The following is a 22,997-nucleotide window of genomic DNA, read 5'->3' as shown; positions in this document are numbered from 1 at the left end:
CTGTTTATAAAATGGAAGAGTAAGTCATATAGCCAGGGTTTTTTTTTTTTTTGGGGGGGAGGGGAATTTACCCTCTCTTCTTGGAAACTGAATACCTCCTTGAAATTTAAGGATGCCACTTGACTAAAAAGTGCCAATCTTGTGATAGCTATTTAAAAAATAATTCTCAACAGTACATCATCTGGCTAAAAAATTACTTCTACATTTAATTTAAAATCTTACAATTGATTTCCAAAGTTTTCTATTTTACACAGCAATAGTTAATTAAAATTGCTTTCAGATTCCATTTTTTGATAGCTATTTTTAAAAATTTTCCTGGAGGGGGGGCAGATCCCCTTAGCTAGAGTATACTACACATGCTGGTGCACCTCGTGCATTGATGACAGCCCCCAAACTACCCTGACTTCATCAGCCTAACCAGATTACTAAATTCTACACAAGAAATCATTTATCCATGCTACCCCTTCCCCTCCTCCACTAGCACCTTACCGCATATGACCCCTCTTACCTATATTTATAAATAAACACTGGTAGCTATAACAAGAGTACATAATATTTATATGGGGAGAGTATCTAACTCTCAGTATGGCTGATACAAAACCCTGGGTAAAGTTCACCTTTCATCAAATCATCACCTTCATTGGAAATAGAGAACTGTTGATTGGTGTTGATTTATGTTGATGAGGGCAAAGCCTTTGTTCTCACAAAAGGCTGAGCTGTTACTTTACCTAGGGTGTTTGGTGAAGCATTCAAGTTAGGCACTCTCCCCCATATAAATATCATGTACTCTTGCCTCTCTGGATTAGCCAGAAGTCAAACAAGGCTTCAATCTGCCAAATGGATTACCACTAGGTTTAGAAAAAGTAGTCAGCAAAACAGCAGACTTCTTAACTACAGCTAACTTTAACAATGAAATTTGATGATGCAGTTTATGTGTTTGCGAATATCAAACCTGCTGTCATCAGTGTCATGGGTGATAAGATTTCCTGTACCCAGTCACATAACATGAAGTTTAAAGTTGTTATATAAGGTCATTCTTAATGGTACATGTGGCAGTGAAGAGCCTCCAATTTCAGCACACCTATACACTCAACTACTACTACAGCAGTATTCTGTTCAATTAACAATTGAAATAGTATATAAAGTTAGACACCATAGAAGTAGTATTACATATATTTTACATTATAAACATGATGTGAAAGATAATTATTATGTATATATACACTGAAATAAAATTTCTTCTAAAAATTTCCCAGTCCAGCTAGTACTCGTACCTCTTCATACACTAACCAGAATGTCAGTGACCATGGAGCCTGCGGAGTAGAGTAGGTAACGTTAGTAGCATCCATACAAAAGCAGCCAAGTGGAAAAAAGTGCGACTTTCAGAAGAGCCAGGATTAAAATCAAAGGTGACATCCAAGAAATGTTATTAGTGTTAGTCATTTATGACATTCATGTCACTACTAAAATTTGTTGCATTAATATGATTGCAGCCATTACTTGGCCACCACTTTTGACCTCACAACATTTTAACACTAGCACTGTATCCGTTTTTTAGTTTAGTTGTTTTTGTATTGTTTGCAAGCCAAAATCAGGCCTACAGCTAACATGGAGGCTTGCTTTTTACAAGCTTTTTTATTTCTATGTGCATAACAAATCTATTTAAGACAGCATCTTTCACTCTACTCTGTTACTCTAATAGTATATTACAATAATACAATTTAAAAATGAAGTAGGGATCCAAGTGATAAAAAGTAGTGAAACAAGAGATGAATGATGGTATTATAGCATAGGAAAATCCCTACATTGGCATGTTATAACAATAATATTTATTTATGTTTTTATTCAATGCCAAAGTAAGGATTTTCCCACTGAACTATGCTGTAATACCATCATTCATCTCTTGCTTCACTTCTTTTTATCGATTGGATCCTTACTTCATTTTTAAGGTGGCATTGAAGTAATTATGTGAAACCATACAATTCCCATTAAGCAAGTGCCTGTTTTCACCCACGCACTTAATTGAAAATTTTAAATTGCCAATAACTTTTGCTCTAATAGCACGGATTCTACAGAAATTCGTATCTAAACACCTTAGACCATCTACACTACCAGATAAAATTCTGAGATAGATTGATTTCTTTACAGCCATACTACAAGTGTACTGCAAAGAGTTTTATCTAGGATACATTGCTTTATCGTTTGCATTCCATACCGAATGACCTTCTTGCTAAACTATATCGTGTATTTGTGCTGCTAATATTACACCATTGTGATGTAGTGTGGACACCTTCATCTACCATACACTTCAAGCAACTTGAGAGACTGCACTCGAGATTTTTTAGTTTAACATCCAATGTCAGTAGCTCTATGAGCATTACTTTGACAGAATGGCGACAATATCATATAGCCATACAAGTTTACAGAGTTTTACATAAGATCTCACCATCATACCTACCTGACACTTTTAATTACGTTGTTGACATATATCTCACATTGCTCGTAACGCTCATTGTTTATTTGTGCCAAGAGTTAGAACTGCTATAACAGTTTATATTTTCGTGGAACACAAATTTGGAACTCGCTAAATCCCACACTATATGTAGCAAGGAAACTGACGGATTATTAATATAAGTCAATATTTTATGTATGTAATTATGTGTAAGCAGGAGCTTATGAGCCACTTAAGGCGGCGAAGGAACATGAAACTTGGTTCCATCACAATCCAAATTACGTCATGTTTTTGAATAAATTGCTACGAGTGTCACGCATAATTAGTACACGGCATCTACTAATGAGATTTTGATTTCCTTATATGGAAACTAATCACTAATGAATTTGGATTTCGATGGCACCTGGCAGGCAGCGAAAATTTCATGCTCCTTTGCCGCCTTTGGCGGCTCATAAGCTCCTAGTGTAAGCAGTAGCTGTATGTTTGTCAGAGAACTGCTGAAAAGCAGTATTTTTTTATTTTTATACTGAGCAGTCTTTTTTACCTTAAAAAAAAGCCTTCTCCATCTTATTTCTCTACAATGGAGCAATGCAACACCTAGCTGTTTGAATTACAAACATTTCTTACTTTGTAGAACAATGTGACAGAGTCCTTATTGTGTATAAATGTATAACAGTTTGAGAAAATACATTTTTGTGGCTTCTGTGTAGGGTAAAACAAGGATCCTGAAAAAATCTCTCTATAGCTTTGTAGAGGCTTTCCCATTGCCTGTATCAAATTTTTGATGGCCTATGGACGAGTCTCTCAGTTCATTTGCCAGTGATTTAACCAAAGTTTTGACAAACTGAAGCCTTCTAGACATGAATATCATTACTTATATCAACAGCAGTAGCCCAGAAGTCTGATGGAGTTAGTTCTTTCCAGCGCTACAATCAGGTTTGAAAATTTCTGGCTTTGTTCGTGTCGTGCATGACTACCAACATCCTGTTTAAGTAAGGCTTCACATAATTACTTCAATGTCACCTTAAATTAATAACTTTTAATAGACTGGTTTATACACATGTGACTGTTCTATTAGGGTGACTGCTGTATTAGAGTATCTTGATACCTACCAGGGCATCACTATTTCACTGTGCTAGCATTACGAATACAATAATAATGGGGTGTGTCATTGTGATCAAGTACAGTGGACCCTCAGTTATACAAAACCCCTTTGTTCTCAGGTAATGATAAAAGTGTTCAGATAAGTGAAATTTTTGGATAACTGAAGCCCATACATTTATACACAGTGTTCTGTTGAAATACTCTAATAGAACAGTCATTTTCAATTCAGATAAACAAGGGTGCAGATGAATGAGGGTCGGATAACCGAATGTCTATTGTAAATAGATTGTTAAGAGGTATGATCTTGGTGCTCAATCATTATCAATCAACCAAGATCACATTATTAAGTATGGTATTGAGCCTATCGTGAGCATAAGCGCTTAAATAAGTTTGTAGCATCCAAATAGGAAAGTGTTGAGTGGGAAAATTAATGCCTCAATACGGTTTCATTGCATGAAGAAGGATGAAGACCAGCCTGATAAAAGGAAAGACAAGGTGCAGAGAGCCACACAGTCCCAAAAGGCACATCCCATTGGTGAGTTTGTTATTGTGGCATAAAATGGTGGCCGCACGCTACCTCATTTGGCCTCCAGTCTTGTGACTGTGGTCAGGCAGGCAAACGAAAATAATTTGTGAATTTAAAAAAAAATTATATCCGGCTGCCTGTAAATGCTTTCTTGTTTTTAATGCTGTATTTGATGCTAGGACTAATACTATTCCGTAAAGGTGATTTTTGTCACTTAAGATGTTTCTAGAATGATTTTTAAAGGTGGCATTTTTTCGTGTCATTTTTGGGGGGATCCCTACTTACTACTTAAACAGTATATATATATTTTTTTAATTTTGCACTTAGTTATAGAACTTTCCAGAATCTTTCATTAAGGTGCAATTTCACTCAAATTTGGCATGATACAAGAACAGATCTTGAAAGGTGTCTAGAAACTGCTGAGCACAAGACTCAGAGGTGCACCAATAACTGACTAATCAATGCTTGGGTAATTAAAATCACCACAAACCAAAAGATGTCACGGGTGGATCTAGGGGGGGGGGGGGGGCTTTGGGGGCTGAAGCCCCCTCCCCCCCTTCACTTTCAGGCTTTACTTGATCAATATGCTGAGGATTATAATGAAATTTTGTCTTAGCATCATTATATGATCACTAATAATACAAATACTCATAAACCCACCTTATAAAGTTTATGCCGGACCAGCATTGGAGGTGTACAAGATCGAAATACTCTAATAGAACAGTCACCTAACTACTCTAATAGAACATTCACTGGAAGAATAAAGTTGGTTCTGTTATGGAATTTTTCCAAATCTATACATACAATGAAGTGCATTGGTTTGTTTAAAAGGCTTGATTCATCTACTTGTGTAGTTATTATGTATGGCAATACTTGATTTAGGTACACAATTTCCATTGAAAATGCTCTCAGATTCAATCTTGTATCGTTCAAATTTCACTTTCAACATTATTGTTCTAACATGCACCTATTGTTTGTGCAATTGTGGGAGGGGTGCATCATGTGCTTGATTATCTGAACCTACCCAAACTTTTCCATTAACAAAATGCTTCAGAGAGCCATACCTATAATCTAAAGGCAGTATATAAAATATCTGCAGGCAGAAATATGTTTTTATGTGGAAATGTCTCCAAATTGCAGTATTTTAGCATCTATTTTTCAAAAATTTCCTGGGGGGAATGCTCCCAGACCCCAGCATGCTACACCTCCACCCAAGAGATTAGTACCTTGAGTTAGCCCCCCCCCTCCCTATATAAATCCTAGATCCGCCCCTGGATGTGTACATGAAGAGGCAGCTGATTAGAGAAAGGACACTCATAATATGTGACCCAGTCTGAGAAAACCGGTCTTATCGCCCATGTCAGCAGATCCGATTTTTCACCCAGGACACGAAGCTACATAAATAAACTATCTAATTCCACAATCAAAATCAGCTAGACTTGAGTGGTCTGGTTTTGCTGGCTGCTTTTCCCAAGCCCAGTGGCGATCCATACATGCGGTGTGGGGCCTTAATGGAGCTCTGGTCAGCCTGTATGTGGCTGTACAGCTCTGTGGTGTTGAATAAGTACCTCTGCTGTGAATTTCCTTTCATTTTAGCCAATTTTGATACCTCAATGGCCCAAAACTTGGCCTAATTCATCCCTACACCTTCCTTTTCAATTTTTAAACACCATCTTGCCCGCCTTCCAGGGCACCCGCTTCCCACCCATTTTGCAGCTCACCTGATACAGTCAACCTCGGTTTTAAAACTATCTAAAATGGCAGGAAACATAGTTGTTGGCTACTTGCACAGTGGATGCTCTGGAAGGTAAGGAATTGGTGTAAAACGTGTGAAAATTTGGTACACATAGCTTCAACCATTGGCGAGCTACAACACACTAAATACTTAAAAATAGGCGATAAGCTCGGTTTTCCCAGACTGGGTCACATATGAGTGAGCTACTACATACACGTATGTGAAGTAATGTTTTAGTTCTTTTCATAATACAATAGTGTGGCGTGTGCTATATATAGCATTACATGATATTGTGTGTCTTGATAGAGGAAATTGAAAAAGAATACAGACACTTTATATAGCATATTTGACCGGTTAATAGGCGTGGCTCGTATAATAGCTGCCCCCGGATAGTAGCCACTCCACAGCCTAGAATTATTGTCATGAGAGCTGCCCTCGGATAAGAGCTGTGGCTTGTATATGAATACAGTATACTGATGCAAGCATTACAGAAAAATTTGGAATTTTCAACTAGAGTAGGGACCATAGCACATCAATAAAAAGTACTGAAACAGTTGGAGTAGTGCATGATAGTAAAACAATAAGAAATGTTATATCCCTACTGTGCTCAAGATACCATTAATGGAAAAGCACAGTAGGGATATAACACTTCTTATTGTTTTACTGTGATTTAATATCATGCATTACTCCAGCTTGTTTCAGTACTTTTTATTGATGTGCTATGGTCCCTACTCTAGTTGAAAATTCCAAATTTTTCTGTGTACTTGTTTGTTAACTTTTTTGAAAATATTATTATGACTGTGGTGAACCCACACATACCACATCTGAATTTACGCTGCACACACCAGCTATGTCTGAAAAGTGAAGCATCCATTACACTTCGTTGTCAGCTATGTCCAACCCGTTACACACTGTTACACAGTATTTCGAACCAAGAACTGTTCGAAAAGCACCTCTACAATCCACGCTTACCGAAAGAAAGAAGTGGAGCCACGTGCCCCAGTTATATCAATTATCGTCTGAAAAGTGAAGCATCCATTACGTTTCGTTGTCGGCTATGTTCCACCTGATACACAACAGTACGAATCAAGAACTGTTCGAAAAGCACCTCGGCAATCAAAACAGCCACTATTAAAAATATGGACGATTTCCGTTATTAAGGGAAGCCATCACGTGCTATCACCAAATCTACACTTTTCACTGTCAGCAAAGATGAATGGGACACAAAGGAGGACACTGGTAAGTCCATAAAGAATGCATTGTATGTACTGCGGTATGCCAAAAGGCACCTCTCGAGCTGAAGCGACGTCGAACAGCGAAAAAATCAAGCCCGTAACCTTAGCCGTTATCGAGTTACTCTTGTCTGAAGGCATCAGTCAGTCAGTCAGCCACTCAGTCAGTCAGCCACTCAGTCAGTCAGCCACTTAGTCAGTCAGCCACTCAGTCAGTCAGCCACTCAGTCAGTCAGCCACTCAGTCAGTCAGCCACTCAGTCAGTCAGTAGAAAATTCCACTAAATAAATTATTTTTAAAATTCTGTAGCAACTTGCTGAAAGCATTTCAGGTCGATCTGAAAGCTTGTTTGGGCTTAGTTTTACCTAAACAATACTTCCTCATCATCGTCAGGGAAAATTAAGGCTGTTTTTTGGGTGATTTTATTTCGTGGGCCACACTTACTCCTTTGTAGTCCCTACTATACACTACTATCGTAGTGTATAGTAGGGACTACAAAGAAATAAAATCACCCAAAAAACAGCCTTAATTTTCCCTGACGATGATGAGGAAGTATTGTTTAGGTAAAATAGTAGTGTATGATTAGAGGCTTGAAATCAGTCAGAATAATATATAACCAACTCCACTCAACATATAATGACTAACCATTCTGGACCATGTTGGTAAGAATCCTTTCCATAGGGCAGGAACACCTTCAGCTTTTATCTGCACAGGTAAATATTTAGTATGAATGTGTATACTAACAGTCCATTTATACATGTACTTAACACACATCCATACAAATACAAAAAGCAAAGCCTGCGACACACACACACACACACACACCACCCACATACTACATGTACACATACTGTTTGTGATAGACAATCAAATGATGATCGAAACACAACTCCTCTGTTAGTAGACATAACAACTTTATATCACTATGATTATATTTTAAGTAAAAGATACACAACAAATCACACTACAACCTGCCTCATGGGTTACACAAAGAGAATATAAGAGTTTGTGTGAAAAGTTATTTATAAACGGCATGCCATGTTGACCATGCCTTGCTTTATCAGAAAAATGTTAAGACATAAGGACAAATAAGATTCTTAAGAAAAATGCATTGTTTACAGCTATGTGTAAGTATTGGTAGTACAGGTTTACCTGTTAACACACTGATTGCTGTATTAGGGTGTTTTACTATAGTATCATGGCTGTAATATTAGAGTAGTTTCAACCCTTAAACTTTCAAGTGTTACCACAAACTCCATCAAGAAGGACAGTAGTTGATATGCAGCCTAGAAAGCCTGTGTGCCATACCAGTGTAAACAAGAAAATGTATAGCTTCATAGTCCAAATTCAGAGGAGGTCCACTTGAGCCATACAAGGACCTATTTCAGGAAGGTAATGTTAGAATATATGTGCCAATTAAAAGCATCTCCTACACTAAATCCATCGGGGCAATCAAACCCCAACAGTTTGATTTCAATATACACGATCCATTGGAGACTTTCTCATGCAATTAAGAACTCATTATATGAAATAGAAAACAAATATCCACCAGGGAAGATAAACATGGCCAAAAATGGATTTTTAATGTCTCCAGGAAGCTTACAATCTACAACACTGGTTTAGACATTGTTTTCAGCGATTAAAGGAATGTAAGTTATGTAATTAACATGAAATCTTTTTGAAAGTACTTGCTTTATGTCAGCTACACACTACACAATGTGTAGTAATCTAAAAGGGGAGTGATATTCATGATCAGCTAGATGAGCTTTCAAACAGCCAGAAGTGAAAAGCCAATCAATTTATATGGCACACTGTTATTAACATCATTCATTACAGCTATTTCACAGCTTGGTTAGCACAGTAATGACACAAGATCACATGATCACCTTCCATTAACATATTTCTGATTCATCATTCTTGTCTTTACCACATCAGCAGGAGTACCCAGTGTGGCTGATACCAACCCTGAACAACCACTACAACAACAATAGATTTTTTAAACACTCTAAACTACATTTGCTCTAATTTGGCAACCTTGAGATTAAACCTTGTTAAGTGGGTGGGTGCATTGGGCAGGTCATTCTGTATACATATGCCACATTGAAGTGTACTGGTTTAGACTACACATCAAATCCCATGGTCAAGGGAACATGTAACTCCATACACTACTAACATTACAGGAGAAATCCAAACACGACATACAAATAGAATTTGATGCACTCCTGATTAGAAGGTGTTATAATTTTAGAAGTCTAAAATGTATAGTATTTTAAAAATTGTTAATTTAAAAATGAAGTAGGGATTTATGCAATAAAAAGTAGTGAAACAAGAGATGAATGATAATATTACAGCATAGCTCAGTGGGGAAGTCCCTACTTTGGAATTGAACAATATTATAGCAAATGTGCAGAGTAGGGACTACTTTCCACCGAGCTATGCTGTAATACCATCATTCATCTCTTATCTACTTTTTATCTTCATTTTTATTACTAATTTGTTTAGTTTTTTGTTGTAGCACAAATAGTTACAGTGTAACTTGTGACTGTTCTATTAGAATATCATACATGACTGTCGTATTAGAGTGACTGTTCTATTAGAGTATCTCTAGTCAACCAAGGGGTGTGCAGCTAGCTAGACCAATAAGGGGTGAGGTCATCTTGTTTACTGTTAATTGTTAAGAGGTGTGGTCACCGCACTCTATTGCTACTAGTCCACCTAGATCTTCATTTGATGGGTGTGGTTGTGAATCTATCATAAATGGGATCCCAATTGCAAAGCTACAGATATCTAGCTAGTATGTATACCTGACTGAAGTGTGCTTCTGAAATCCAGCTCTGAAATAATTCTGTGGTGCCTAAATATGTTGTTGAAGGAAAGTGTTGATACAGAAAATTAATGCTTTGATATGGTTTCGTTGGACGAAGAAGACAAGCAGTCTGATTAAAGATAAAAGAAACGACAAGGCGCAGAGGGCTACACTCGTTGGAACCCCAAAAGGCACATCCCACTGGTGAGTTTGTTATTGTGGCATAAAATGGCAGCCATGTGCTGCTTCGTTTGGCCTCTAGGCTTGCAATTGTGGTCAGGCAGTGAGGCAGACCAAATTTCAAGTTTTGACGATTTAAAAAAATATCCTATATCCAGTCACTGGTAAATGTTTTCTTGTTTCAAACACTGTATTTCATGTTAGATGGACTAACATTATTCCGTAAAGGTGGTTTTCATGGCGTAAGATGTCTGTAGGATGATTTTTGAAGGTGGAAATTTTAGGCGGCGTGCATCATTTTTGGGGATCCCTTATACTACCGTACTGTTTGATTATACAAATGGGACCATGTATGTACAAGTTGTCTCTGATTACCAAATATTGAGGTGGAAAGGGTTCCTAGGAACATACAAGCAATCACGGTACTTTCTATTCTTTACTATTAACATATACCACACATCACATATAATATACCTTGACATGGCATGCACAAAAGCATTATCATCTAATCCTGTGTTTCTCAATATGAACTGTTTGGCTGTGTCATAAGTAGTTAAGTCTGACAATAAAAAGGATAACAAATATAGTAGGTTGGTGTGACTGAGACTATGTGTGAAGGTTCAGAAAACACATCTGGAAAATGGGTATGTTAGAGAGAAACTCGAGAAGTGCACACATAGCCAGGTCTAAGAGCACTCGTGTACTTGAGCTTCAGAAATACTTTGGACAATAAATATGAGGACCTTTGTCTGTAGCTATATTCATCTGTTAGTCATTTCTCGCTCATGTGAGAGAGTAAAAAAATGTTTATGCGCTTGATGGTTAGTTAAAGACCTGGTAGGATGGAATCAACTGGGGAAGCAGCAACACCACACCCACACACGACACACACGCACGCACATGCACACACACACACACCTCCTAGACAAACGATGGCTGCCCTCTGACAGTTTGGTGCCCATCCCTTCCACAATCCTCTGATTCCACTCTCTCTTAATATGGACCGGAATGCATCAAATGTTCCTCTATATCTGAAATAAAATGCATGAAAGTAATGAATGCATAGACAAGGTATCATATATAATTTCAAAAACAGATTTTTTTTTTGCTGTTTTTATACGAAACTAGTTGTCCTTAGCTCATTGGATCATGTTTAGAATGCAAATCCTGGTTACAAAACTGCTTTGACAATTATTGTATTTATACATTATGATGAATCTCATCTCTCTAAAATGGACACTTTGGGACTCAGAATTTAGGTCTTATATTTGCTGTAATAGAATGTATAATGTCAGAGGATAAGTAACATTGGAAAGAATTTGTGTTCATTGCATACATTTGGAATTTTTAAATCACAAAAAGTAGCGTCTTAACAGACTTTGAAGGAGTTCAAGGCTCCCTGGACACTCTACTTCATTATCAGCAGTGCTCTCCTCCCTGGTGGCTATTTAACTTCCAAGTTATTTATCACGTGATAAGTCTCCAATACTGTATGTCAAACCATCAGGGTTGAATGGGGTTGATAATTTAGCATAAGTTGGTACATAGTTTTAGCAATACCTTCCCAAAATACGTTCTCTGTATAAGCCCTATGGCTCGTGTGAACATATAGTCAGACATGTTACCAAAAACTTTGTCCTCATAATGAAGGTTTTCTATTGTGCATGAGCCTTATTCGCAATTATGTCACAAAAAAAATGGTAGCAGTAGTGGAAATCTTGGGCAGTTCATTATGATAATGTTTATATACAGACACAGGTGAGGCAAATAATTATACTTACTTCCAGTACAAACAAACATTTTTGTGTACCATTTAATAACTTCGATGTTTTGCCAGGTACTCCCATTTTGCACTGCCTCAATATGTTTATTTATTACTTCATACCATTATTATCAAGTCGAATAAACCCTCAACACAACGTTCAGTTTGTTCACTACATGACAAAGTCTCCTGTCACAATCGCAATTTATGATGTCACTTTTCATAATTGCAGATAAAGCTCCTTGTGTTCTCAATTCGTGAAATGATGTTTCAATGTGCTTAAAGGACTACACCTTGGCTTTTTGCCCTCTAATTGTCTTCTTCCCTCCATCTGCATCTGAACCTTAACCAGGTCAGTAGGACTGGCCAGGAATTGAGCAGCTGCTCCAGATATCATCCCAGTTGGAATAGCCTTCCTGTAAGGCATATGGACAAAGTAGTCTTTGTGTGCGTGCATGTGTGAGTGTGAGTCTGTGTGTGCGTGTGTGTGACAGCATAGCCAAGGGTTAGGGCATCGGCCTGGTAATCAAAAGGTTCCAGGTTCGATTCCCAGCTGGGGACTACCTTGGTGTTGATGGTGTTTAGAAACTTTACTCACATTGCTCCAGTCTACCCAACTGTTAAAATGGGGACCTGGTGGCCTGGTGCCAACTGGGGAAGCAGCCCACCCAGCTGTAACATCAATGGGTACCCGGTGTAAACTGGGGAAGCAAATGCTCAACTGTCCATGTCTCGTATAGTAGTTGAAGGTCCAGGTGGGACTTCAGGTTCCCACACCTTCACCTGTGAGACATGGTACAGCCTCCTGTGGGTTACTAGTCCTGCCCCAGGAGGGCATGCCTGCACTGACTCATAGCATCTGAGTAGTGCAAAGGTGCCCCAGTGCTGGCCACTGGGAAGCGTGACTGTGTAGTGACAGCTGAAGGTTTTTGCTTTTGTGCGTGCATGCACGTGTGTGTGTGTGTGTGTGTGTGTATGTGTGTGTGTGTGTGTGTGCAGCTTCGTTGTCACAACGTCGGTTGTGGACAACTTGAGGCTTGAGGTGTGTGTGTGTAGTGCAGTGTTATTTTACATGCATGGGTAGCAACATGTGCATAGTATAAAGTACATATGGATACAGTCATACACATACATATGTACAATGTGTGGACTTCACATAAAGCAACTGTACAGAACCCACACAACACATGACAGTACTGGAACCAGATCACACCTGTTAGAACTTACATGTAGTGGAACCTCTCTTATCTGGGCACATCCATTGTCTGGACAGCCCAAATTGGTCATGTGGCTTGTAGTTTATTGACCATAATGAAGTTGGCTTAGATGAAAGCACAAGGAGGGAGCCTAAAGGTTGCTTACCTGTTTGGTGGCTTGTTTATTCTGTAATAACTACCACTTGGTTGCTAGGTGATAATGGATATTTACAGCCCAGGGGTGTGACCATGAATAGTCTGTAGTGCCTTCCCCCTCTGCCCATTAAACTGCATACCACTAACTGATAGCAATAACAACATTACTTGTATTTAAGTTTGTCATTTTAGCATACTAGCATGTTATTCTTAGTTGCGGACATTTCTGAGATACAGACATTAGTATGTACCAGACCACCCGGATAAGAGAGGTTCCACTGTATGCATATGTAGTATGAAGTGTATTGTCCTTGTACTTGGTATAATTACAGTGTAGCAGGGATAATACATTTCAGAAACAGTAATGTAATGGTTCAGAATTGGCTTAAAATTGCCATAAAACGTCCTAAACATCCTGTACCCCTCTCTTCCCTTACAACCACACACACAACTCACCATAATGGATATTTTCCTTGTTTATTTCTTTTGAATATGTTTTCTCTGATGTACTCATAGAACGTCATACGACACCCAGAATACACTAATAGAAACATCAACACACTGTTTGCAGCATAGCCACACTCACCCATGTGTCTGATCACTGCTGGGGGAAGTCCCTTCCATAACTTGAACAGCCCCTCCTCCTGAACTGCACAAGACAGTCACATGATTAAGAGTGTAGACAGTACAGGGCTTACTACAGAGGTTCATATAGTTCTTGTGTGACAACAATAACAAGCAAAATCACGTGCACAAGATTTCGACCAATCAAATCGATTCATTTTTTAACTATAATTACAACACGTGACTTCCGCTTTAAATTTGTTGACGTGCAAGAACTATTAGAACCTCTGTATTACAATAAGTGTACAGAGGTGGTTAGTCACATGAGATGAGGTTAGTATTAAAACAGTGTGCAGTGTTAGCACTGATACATTGGATAAGCAGGAACTTAGGAATCAGCTCCTGTTAAAAGTTGTAGGGATTGTTGCAAGGTATGTATACATGGATATATGAGTTATATTTAGTATACAATACTGGGGTTGAGTTAAGTAGGGACAATATGTGTCCTCTCTGATGACTAGGCACTGACGCCCATGTTTCATGTAGATATTCCATCAAGAACATTTTATAGTTTTACTTATTGGGATAGCAGTATGGTTGGAACTGATGTACTATGTACGTGACACTTGCAAAACTGTACAATTTAAATGAAGCAAATGTACATAAACACAAAGCATTTGTGTGGCAAATTTAAGACACATTTTCAAACATTTTACATGGCATTTATTATATAGCTTTACAGTGACCAGCACCAGGAGCTTATGAACCGCTGAAGGCATCACCTTCAGCAGCTCATAAGCTCCTGCCAGCACATATAGCAGCACAACAGAGAAACGTTGACACTATTAGTGCCTTCTTCGTAATCTTCACAGTAGTCTACACATGTTGCTCATTACGTTAATTTTGGAGTTGCTCAATTTCAAAAGTTCCATTGCTAGTGACATGTTCCAGTAATTGATAACCAGCATTAATACACTGTCTAATGTGCTTAATGGACCAGCAAATTTTCATTAATACCTAGTTAGCTAACACATTCACTCCCATCATACCACAAGCACATACCATGATCAGCACTGTTATGGTCAGAATATAATAAAGGTTGACAATTTTGGAAGACAGAAACCTTTCATTAATGGTACCCTCAATGACTGTACAGCAGTAAATATGTCCAACTAAAAATGAAGTTTGGCAAAAATGGTTAGAAGAAGGGCATAAAAAAGGTAAGTGTCAGTGTGGGGGAAGGGGCCGAAAGCCAATAAACTGATGAAGTTATGAGAGCTACAGTAATAAAATTTAGTGATGGAAGTATTTAAGACAAAAAGAGATGCCCATGATGGACAAAGTATTGAATGTACAACAGTACAACACACTGAGACCTGCTCAGGCGATCAGTGTGCAAGAAGGTCAGTTGTTAATTCACACACTGCCTGGTGGTGGTCACCTCACTAGTAAACTTTGGTCAATACAGGGATTCATTCACCAGACCACACATGCATATGGTCAACACAAAAATAGTACACAAGGAAGCATACTATATGGATCTATGGAAGGAAGGGTAGGGACAAACAGCTAATTAAAGGATTTATATGATATGCATGCATTGACTTTTAATTATTTAAAAGTCAACACATGCTATGCACAACATACACATAGTCAGCAATCAGACATGCTCAGGATGGTGGACTGTAACAAGACTCAGTCCCTACTAAAGTAATATACTGATCTGATTGTAGGACTCACTTATCCCTAGTGCAGTACGGAACATTCCACGATAAGGTGCCTTCTTGTTTCCCAGCTGTCCTTGTAGCTGTAATCTGGTCTTGGTGATATCCAGTGGAAATGTCACTATGACATATCATTTGATAATATTCCATCAATGCATCTATTGTACTATGTTACAATCAGTAACCTCTCTTTGGAGCCTGCATAATACGCACACCTTGTGACCAGTAGTGTCATTTTCCAAGGATACTTTGGGACCTTAACTATAGTACATAAGCATGAGCTGGATCCTGGGTTGGTGAATAAGAAGCCATACAAGATCAAAGGCTTTGAACATGATGTTAATGACGCAACCACATGTTACAAGTTCTAGTTATATCATGGTATGAGTATATCGTAGTTATTACACGAGTCTGAGGCGAAGCCGAGGACGAGTGTTAATAACTATGATATCATACAAGTAAATGTGATATAACTGGCTTGTACCACACCGGCAGACTGGACTCACGGGTTGTACTGAAAATAGCTTCTTAAACCCATTCTCTCTTGTATTACTGCTGCTACTCCTCTTCCTTACAAGTCGTGCATGCACTAATTTATTAGAATAAAGTTACATAAACACGTGTATCCATGTGTACTTGTCTACCCGGTACTAGTAGTGCGCTGTAGCAATAGAAGCTAGTTAAAGCTATGGTTGAAGCATAAATTCATTCCTTTGCTCCTGCAGTACTTAGCACGAAGCCAACTATATTTGCTTACCTGGCACTGTGTCATTGACACCTCACTTTGACTCGTGTTCAAACTGCCAGCTAAGCATGGCCTAACTAACAACCAGTGGTGTATCTTAGTTATACCATGGCGGCACACTTTGATCTGCCCACACACCATGGCACAAGTGTGTCTGGATTATGTAGGCGTCTCCTGATTGTTTATTTATAACACAGACCTCCAACACAGATACAGTGGTAAAATAATCACAGTCACAATTCTTTCCTAAAATTTTCTGTAAGCCACATAAACTAGTTCTCACACCTGTCCCCATCATCGTTTTTCTTAGCACATCAAACACCACTGGTGGCTGAGTGCAGCCATCCAGCACCTTATAAAGTTGGTAACTAGCTAAGAAACTGCAATCTTAGTCATTTTAGCAAGCTAATTCAGCATTTAAAGTCTGCCCTCTCACAATGAGTACTGGCATAGAAACTGATAATTAAGTTTATGTGATCCAATGCTTGCATCAATAACAGTGTTCATATTATCAGGTGCTACTACTTTTTATGCATATATATATATGTAACTTTTGTAAAATGGAAGCAGCAAATACAATCACTTCTACACGTCTATGACGTCATACCACAGAAATATCTCTAATTACACAAACAGATACACTGACTCTTACCGCTCTCCGCTACTGTTGAAGACGCTATGGTTACTAAATACTTCAATCCGAACGGCGGGGCTGGCTTTCCGTCTTTTCCAACTTTACCCATTATGCTAAGTTACCACAATCGATTATTCTCTACCTACAAAATACGGATACCTCGCCGGATACTGAGATTATCACAACTCTGAATTTTCCCTACGCGTGACCTTTCTCTCTCATGCTCACCACGCCTTCGTAGATTAACCTTTAGTGCGTGTAGTGAAGTGACTGCCTTCGGTAAGGGTTGTGTTGTCAGCTGTGGTGCAAGATTGTGTGCGTGTTTGTGTCAAGTGATCGTCTCGTCTTCGTTCGACCTTTCACGATGGATACTATATTGGAACCGTTCAGGATCATGAAGCAGATGGAATTACGTTTTAATGAGCATCAGACCGTTCCTTACATGAAATGGTTCTTTCCCAGCTGCTTCGTATTCAGTACCATCTACCTGGTGATCATATTTGGTGGTACGTACTTGATGCGCTACAAGGAACCATACCAGCTACGCAGAGCGTTGTGTATGTGGAGTACCGGCTTATCAGCCTTCAGTTTCATAGCATTGATCAAGACATTACCTTGGGCATATGAGAGGTGGCAGATGGGTGGTGTAGAATTCTTAAGCTGTGACCTTACTTTCCTGACTGGATCCTGTGGTGTTGGCCTGTGGTCTTTCATGTTTATGTTCTCCAAATTGCCTGAACTTGGGGACACCATCTTCATTGTGCTACGAAAAGGTCACATCTCATTTTTACATTGGTACCATCATATATCAGTGATGTGTTACACATGGTGGTCGTATGCCTATCCCATAGCTCCAGGAATAATGTTCGGGATGATTAACTACATGGTACATGCTATCATGTATGCTTACTATGCTGTTAAGGCCAGTGGAAGGAACCCACCAAGGTGGGTTGCACGTTGCATCACCATCCTACAGTTGTCGCAGATGTTCCTCGGAATTTATTGGAACTATATTGCTATTAGGGCACTGTGGGAAGGCAGAATGTGCGCCATGAATCATTTTAACATGCAACTTTGCATTGTGATGTATGTTTCCTATGCTATTTTGTTTGCCAACTTTTACTACTGGACCTACATTAAGAAGAAGCCTAAGGGAGGACCTAAAGCCCCAGCAGAGAAGAAGGAAGATGCACCAGTTACAAGTGTTAAGGAGATGTTAAATGGTTCACTTCCACAAAATGGCTTCATCCACCACAGGACTGTAAATCATTAACGCTTTTTTTTTCTTTGTGTTTATTTTTGTCCTTTTCTATATATAAATTTATAAACTAATTACATTTGTTGTAAGTTATAAAAGGTGAGAAATAAATGAAAGGTTAAATCATAGATATACTAAACTTTACAACAAAAGTGTGTATAGTATATCTTTATGTGTATAGTATATCTATGGTTAAATTTACGTCATAGATTTTAGAGGCGCCTCTAAATTTATGGTTGCATCATAAGTGTTAGCATAGAGGGTGTCTATTATCTATGGCGTTAGGTTTACAGCGGTAACCTTGACTACAGTGTACCACATCATGCGTTGTTCACGTGAGCTCATTTATATGGTGTGGCCTGTTTGAAACCAATATTGGTTTGAAACAAGAAAGGTCAACGCGTGAGTGTAGCAAGTCGTAATGTCGTCGATATACAACACGTTTGTGGCAGTCGAGAACAGATACGACTTCGAGGCGATCCAGGCATGGTTCCGACAGTACTGGACCTTTGCTATATATGCGTGTGTGTTCTACGCTGCAACGATCTTCGCGCTGAAGCAATGGATGGAGGGCAAATCTAAAGGCTATGATGTACGTCGTTGGTTGTTCGCATGGAGTACAGGCTTGGCTGTGTTTAGTGTCATGGGGTGTACCATTAATGGAATACACTTATGGTCCCATGTGTACAACAACGGATTGGTGTCCACGATTTGTGTTAGTAGAGATGGTGGTATAATCCAACTAGCTGTGAACAGGTATGGTTTCTGGACATGCGTTTTCGTGTTCTCAAAGATTCTTGAACTGGGTGACACCTACTTCATTATACTCAAGAAACAACAATTGATATTTCTCCACTGGTACCATCATATCACAGTCCTCTTGTACACCTGGTATGCTTACAATGACTTTACAGCTGTCAACCAATGGTTCCTCTGGATTAACTATGCTGTACACTCAATTATGTATTCCTACTACAGCTTACGAGCTAGTGGCTACTACAGGCCCCCAATATGGATTAACATGTCCATAACTGTATTACAAATTGTTCAGATGATTCTCGGTGTAGTGTTAAACCTCTATGTCTACGTGAACCATGGTGACCCAAATTGGGACTGTAAGTCTAACAGTGATAGAGGCCTGCACCTGTGTTATGTCAGTTTTGCCATGTACTTCAGCTATTTCTTGTTGTTCTTACAATTTTTTGTAGACACTTATGTGTTAAAGAAAAAGAAGTCCAAGAAACCTGATAAACCTGTGTTGACTGGGAACAGTAAGACTCTTACAAATGGGCAAGTGAAATGTGACTAGATTGTGTGTAGAACACAATGATATTTAATTTATGTATATAGTATAGTTGGTATGTATCTGTTTGTAAATACATGCAAACATGATTTTTATTTTAGTGATTTATGCATTGTGTCATCAACGGAATACAGTGTTGGATGTTATGACTTGCCTTGTGTAACAATGGACATTATGTCTTGCAGAGAGAATGGCTCTGCAATGGGTTTTTGTCGTGCCTTGACACTTATGTTGGCTGCTGATCTAGAACTTTGACTTATAACCTGTCCATCGTCTCCCTATTACTGTAAATGGGAACACTGATGGGTCCTGAGTGGCCCTATTACTGAAAACCTCATTAATGCGGCCATAAAGCAAAGTGGCCCATAACAAATGGATGGCTGGCTAGTAGGAATTTGCAATTGGCATAAATGCACTATATAGCTATATATATAGAGTTTTATCACAAGCAATTGTTCCAGCATTACTTTATGGCTGGTAAAAGTATGAACTATATTGCCAGAAGGTGCTTTTAAGACAATATACAATGTAATTACAGGGGTCTGGACTCGGGGGTACCATGCACATGCAGGAGCCCGGGCAAGACTTACACTATTAAATTACAATACAAAAATAATATTAACTATCGTGATACCATGCCTGTACATTACTGTCATTAAAAACCCATTTGTTATGCAGTACTAGGCGAATTCTTGTAAATGATAAAGTCCACCCATCTGGTTTCCCCTGCAGAGAGGTGTGAACACCATAACAACTTCAAAGCATGTGTTACAATAACTGTTACTGTAAACAAGGATGATAGTGGCTAGTTTGTTATCACCTATAAGGACTTCCTGCAGGAATGCTGAGCAATATGCTATGTAGCACCAGCTATGATTGACTTATGCACCTATCAATGTTATCCCCCACCTACCCCCTCCTGGGCGTAGTGGGGGAAATGGTGGGGATTTGACTTTTTGAAAAATCAAATTCTCCACCCATGGGGGAACGACTAGTGGTCAAATCTCCATGTAGTATGGCTGTTAGGCACTTTAGGAAACAGGTCAATTCATTTAGCTTGCAAGTTAAAACAAACGCCTAAAATTTCGAGTGGTCAAATGCCCCACTAGTGGGGCAGAGTTTCAGATCAAATCAGGTCAAAATCCCCCACTAATCCCCTAGTAAGCCCGGGAGGGGGGTAGTGGGGCTTAACATTGATAGGTGCATTATTTGTAAGTATCGTGAACTATTCAGTATCGTGAATAGTGGCTTTAGTATCGATCGTGATACTAAAATGGCAGTATCGCTCAGCCCTAATGAGCAGGATATTGCAATGTGAGCAGCCTTCTCAAATGGGAATCTAGTATTCTTTGTTATTTCACAAGGATTGGCCACTTGGGCGATTGTGTCTGGCCTAAACCACCAATCTCAATGGAAATGAGATTAACAGATAAGCCAGAAAGCTGAGGTCATATTGTAAACAGCCATGCCAATCTTCCTTCCAAGCTCTAGCAGCCAAAAGATGTTGCTGGGTATTGGTGGGGATAGTTAGTTTGAGCAAACAGGTCTGCTAAGGGTGGAGGAAAGATTGGTTGGAATGGTGCTAGGAAGGCAGACACTACTAGTAAGATATCCTGAAAGGTTAGCATAGAGTTTATAATTGTCAGGTAAGTGCTGTTGGAGTCCATGAACGATAACCTGTAAGACTGAATCATGTCTCCAGGGCAACAGGACATCCAGTAAAGATATGGTTTGTTGTGGGCTGGGGAGCTTGACAAAGGGCACATTTAGGGCTAGTAATAATGTTCTACCTAGCCAGGTTCATAGGAGTTGGTAGAGTGTCACAACCAGCACATAGTAAGAAGGACAGCTGTTACTCAGGGAAGCCATACACCAACCTCTTCCATAAAAGACATATGCCCCAGAGTGACAATGTCTAAAAATTTATTTTGGACAGTTAATGTCTTGAATTTTGATTCCCAATAATCAACATGAGTATGATGTAAATCATGACATGCATATAGCAGAGAGGACGTTGGCAACTGAAGCCTTAGCAGCAGATAAACAGTTAAGGACAGTGGAAGAGACATCTGGAGTGTTGGCTAGTACAGAATATCGCAGCTCTACAATCAATGTGTCAACTGACCGCTCAATAGCCAGAACATATGACAGCTTAGCTGACTGCTTCAGATAGAGATTTAATGCACCCAGGTGAAAAACAGTTCCAGGGGTGCAATTTTTGGGGGAGGTTCAACCAACTCATTGCAAACTTCAGTATTGATGACTGCGCTGAAGTAACAGTAAGCCTCTCAACAGATGAAAATGTAGAACAGAAGACACAAAGTTTTTCAAATTCCATACCTTATATTCACCCCGAATAGAACACTTATCAATGTGTTGTAAGAACTGTAACATTTGTTGTTTCGTGTTGGCAGAAGCAGTCTTTTGAGCAAACAATGATAGTCCCAGAAACTGCAGTTTCAATTTGTGCTTCACTGGTATAGATATATATTGCAAATTGTGAGATTATTAATGTGGTCATAGATAATATACCCTCAGTAACAGGCTTATTCTTCACCACAACATGTACTACATTCTTGAGCCATATCTTCACCTATGAACCTGCTATTTTCACTCTGTTTGTGCCAATTGGTAGTTCTATAGGTGGTAAACTCTGTAATGTGATAATATACTATTGGGGTATATTATCTATGATGTGGTGACCTTTAAAGGCGGCCGCCCCTAAATATTTATTTTTAAAATCACGTGGTACACCGTTAAGCACGAGCGTACACCACAGCACGAGTGGATCTCGGTTGGAATTGCTCGATCATCATGACGTTCAGTAAGTACTCTCCTGTGTTTTCTAGTGGATTACACTGTCTCTTTCTTATTTCAGCTACTTCAGAAGTCATATACACGCTAATAACGGCGCGGAGTGTTCCGATACTGATACCCTATCTGATAATAGTGCTACTGGCAAGACCTTTAACGCAATTGTTTAACCCATTCAGTTTACGCACACCTCTTTTACTACACAACATTTTGTGTGTTTTACTGAGCACGTACACGGCTGTGCAGGGAATACGTGGAATAATGGACAGCCCAGGTATATACCATACAGCAAAGGGTTCGCCGTTGCTAAGGCATGCATTTCTTGTGTACTGGATTAGCAAGATAATTGAACTAATGGACACCATGTTTATGATACTGCGACACAAGATAAAGCAGATGTCATTTCTGCATGTGTTTCATCATGCCAGCATCCTTATATTGGCAGACAATGGATACTTCCTGGTACCATGGCCTCCCATTGGACTACTGATGATGCTCAATTCAATTGTTCATATTTTCATGTACACTTATTACGGATTAAGAGCAGTACAACCGTTGAATGAGATCTCGTGGAAGAGACGGATCACACAGTTGCAGATGGCACAGTTCATGTTTGGGCTAGTGTTCTGTTTTATAGGCTACTTATACCATGACTTCTGTGTCTACTCCATGTTGTATGGAGGTGGACTGTTGATATTATTCAGTAACTATTATTATCATGCTTTTATTAGGAAGAAGTCTGTAGAGAAACAGAAATAGAATTTAGTATCAATTGATTAATTATTATAGACTACAATTCAATTTGT

The 22,997-nt window shown here is 39.0% G+C and overlaps 4 protein-coding genes across 4 annotated transcripts; 3 read left to right on the top strand and 1 right to left on the bottom strand.

The window, feature by feature from the left end:
- Positions 1 to 1,110: 1,110 nt before the first annotated feature.
- LOC136260498 (mitochondrial uncoupling protein 4-like) lies at positions 1,111 to 16,989 on the bottom strand. Its single transcript, XM_066054237.1, has 11 exons — positions 16,835 to 16,989; positions 15,454 to 15,558; positions 13,736 to 13,798; positions 13,606 to 13,690; positions 12,091 to 12,213; positions 10,954 to 11,066; positions 10,510 to 10,594; positions 8,936 to 9,025; positions 7,901 to 7,943; positions 7,695 to 7,754; positions 1,111 to 1,313 (listed from the first exon to the last, which is right to left on the bottom strand). The coding sequence occupies exons 1-11, from the start codon at positions 16,923 to 16,925 to the stop codon at positions 1,242 to 1,244; spliced, it is 930 nt and encodes a 309-aa protein (XP_065910309.1). The 5' UTR covers positions 16,926 to 16,989; the 3' UTR covers positions 1,111 to 1,241.
- Position 16,990: 1 nt separating this feature from the next.
- On the top strand, positions 16,991 to 18,149 carry LOC136260499 (very long chain fatty acid elongase 6-like). Its single transcript, XM_066054239.1, has one exon. The coding sequence runs from the start codon at positions 17,181 to 17,183 to the stop codon at positions 18,087 to 18,089; it is 909 nt and encodes a 302-aa protein (XP_065910311.1). The 5' UTR covers positions 16,991 to 17,180; the 3' UTR covers positions 18,090 to 18,149.
- A 233-nt stretch (positions 18,150 to 18,382) lies between these two features.
- LOC136260359 (very long chain fatty acid elongase 6-like) lies at positions 18,383 to 19,485 on the top strand. Its single transcript, XM_066054053.1, has one exon. The coding sequence runs from the start codon at positions 18,496 to 18,498 to the stop codon at positions 19,381 to 19,383; it is 888 nt and encodes a 295-aa protein (XP_065910125.1). The 5' UTR covers positions 18,383 to 18,495; the 3' UTR covers positions 19,384 to 19,485.
- Positions 19,486 to 22,086: 2,601 nt separating this feature from the next.
- On the top strand, positions 22,087 to 22,967 carry LOC136260605 (very long chain fatty acid elongase 5-like). The gene is made up of 2 exons (XM_066054402.1): positions 22,087 to 22,201; positions 22,256 to 22,967. Exons 1-2 carry the CDS (start codon positions 22,192 to 22,194, stop codon positions 22,948 to 22,950), a joined length of 705 nt encoding a protein of 234 aa, XP_065910474.1. The 5' UTR covers positions 22,087 to 22,191; the 3' UTR covers positions 22,951 to 22,967.
- The last annotated feature ends 30 nt before the right edge of the window (positions 22,968 to 22,997 follow it).

This window comes from Dysidea avara, chromosome 7 (assembly GCF_963678975.1).
Source record: "Dysidea avara chromosome 7, odDysAvar1.4, whole genome shotgun sequence".
In the NCBI taxonomy this organism is placed as follows: Eukaryota; Metazoa; Porifera; class Demospongiae; order Dictyoceratida; family Dysideidae; genus Dysidea; species Dysidea avara.
The sequence above is the reverse complement of the archived record's forward strand: the minus strand, read 5'-3'. Positions and strand labels throughout refer to the sequence as shown.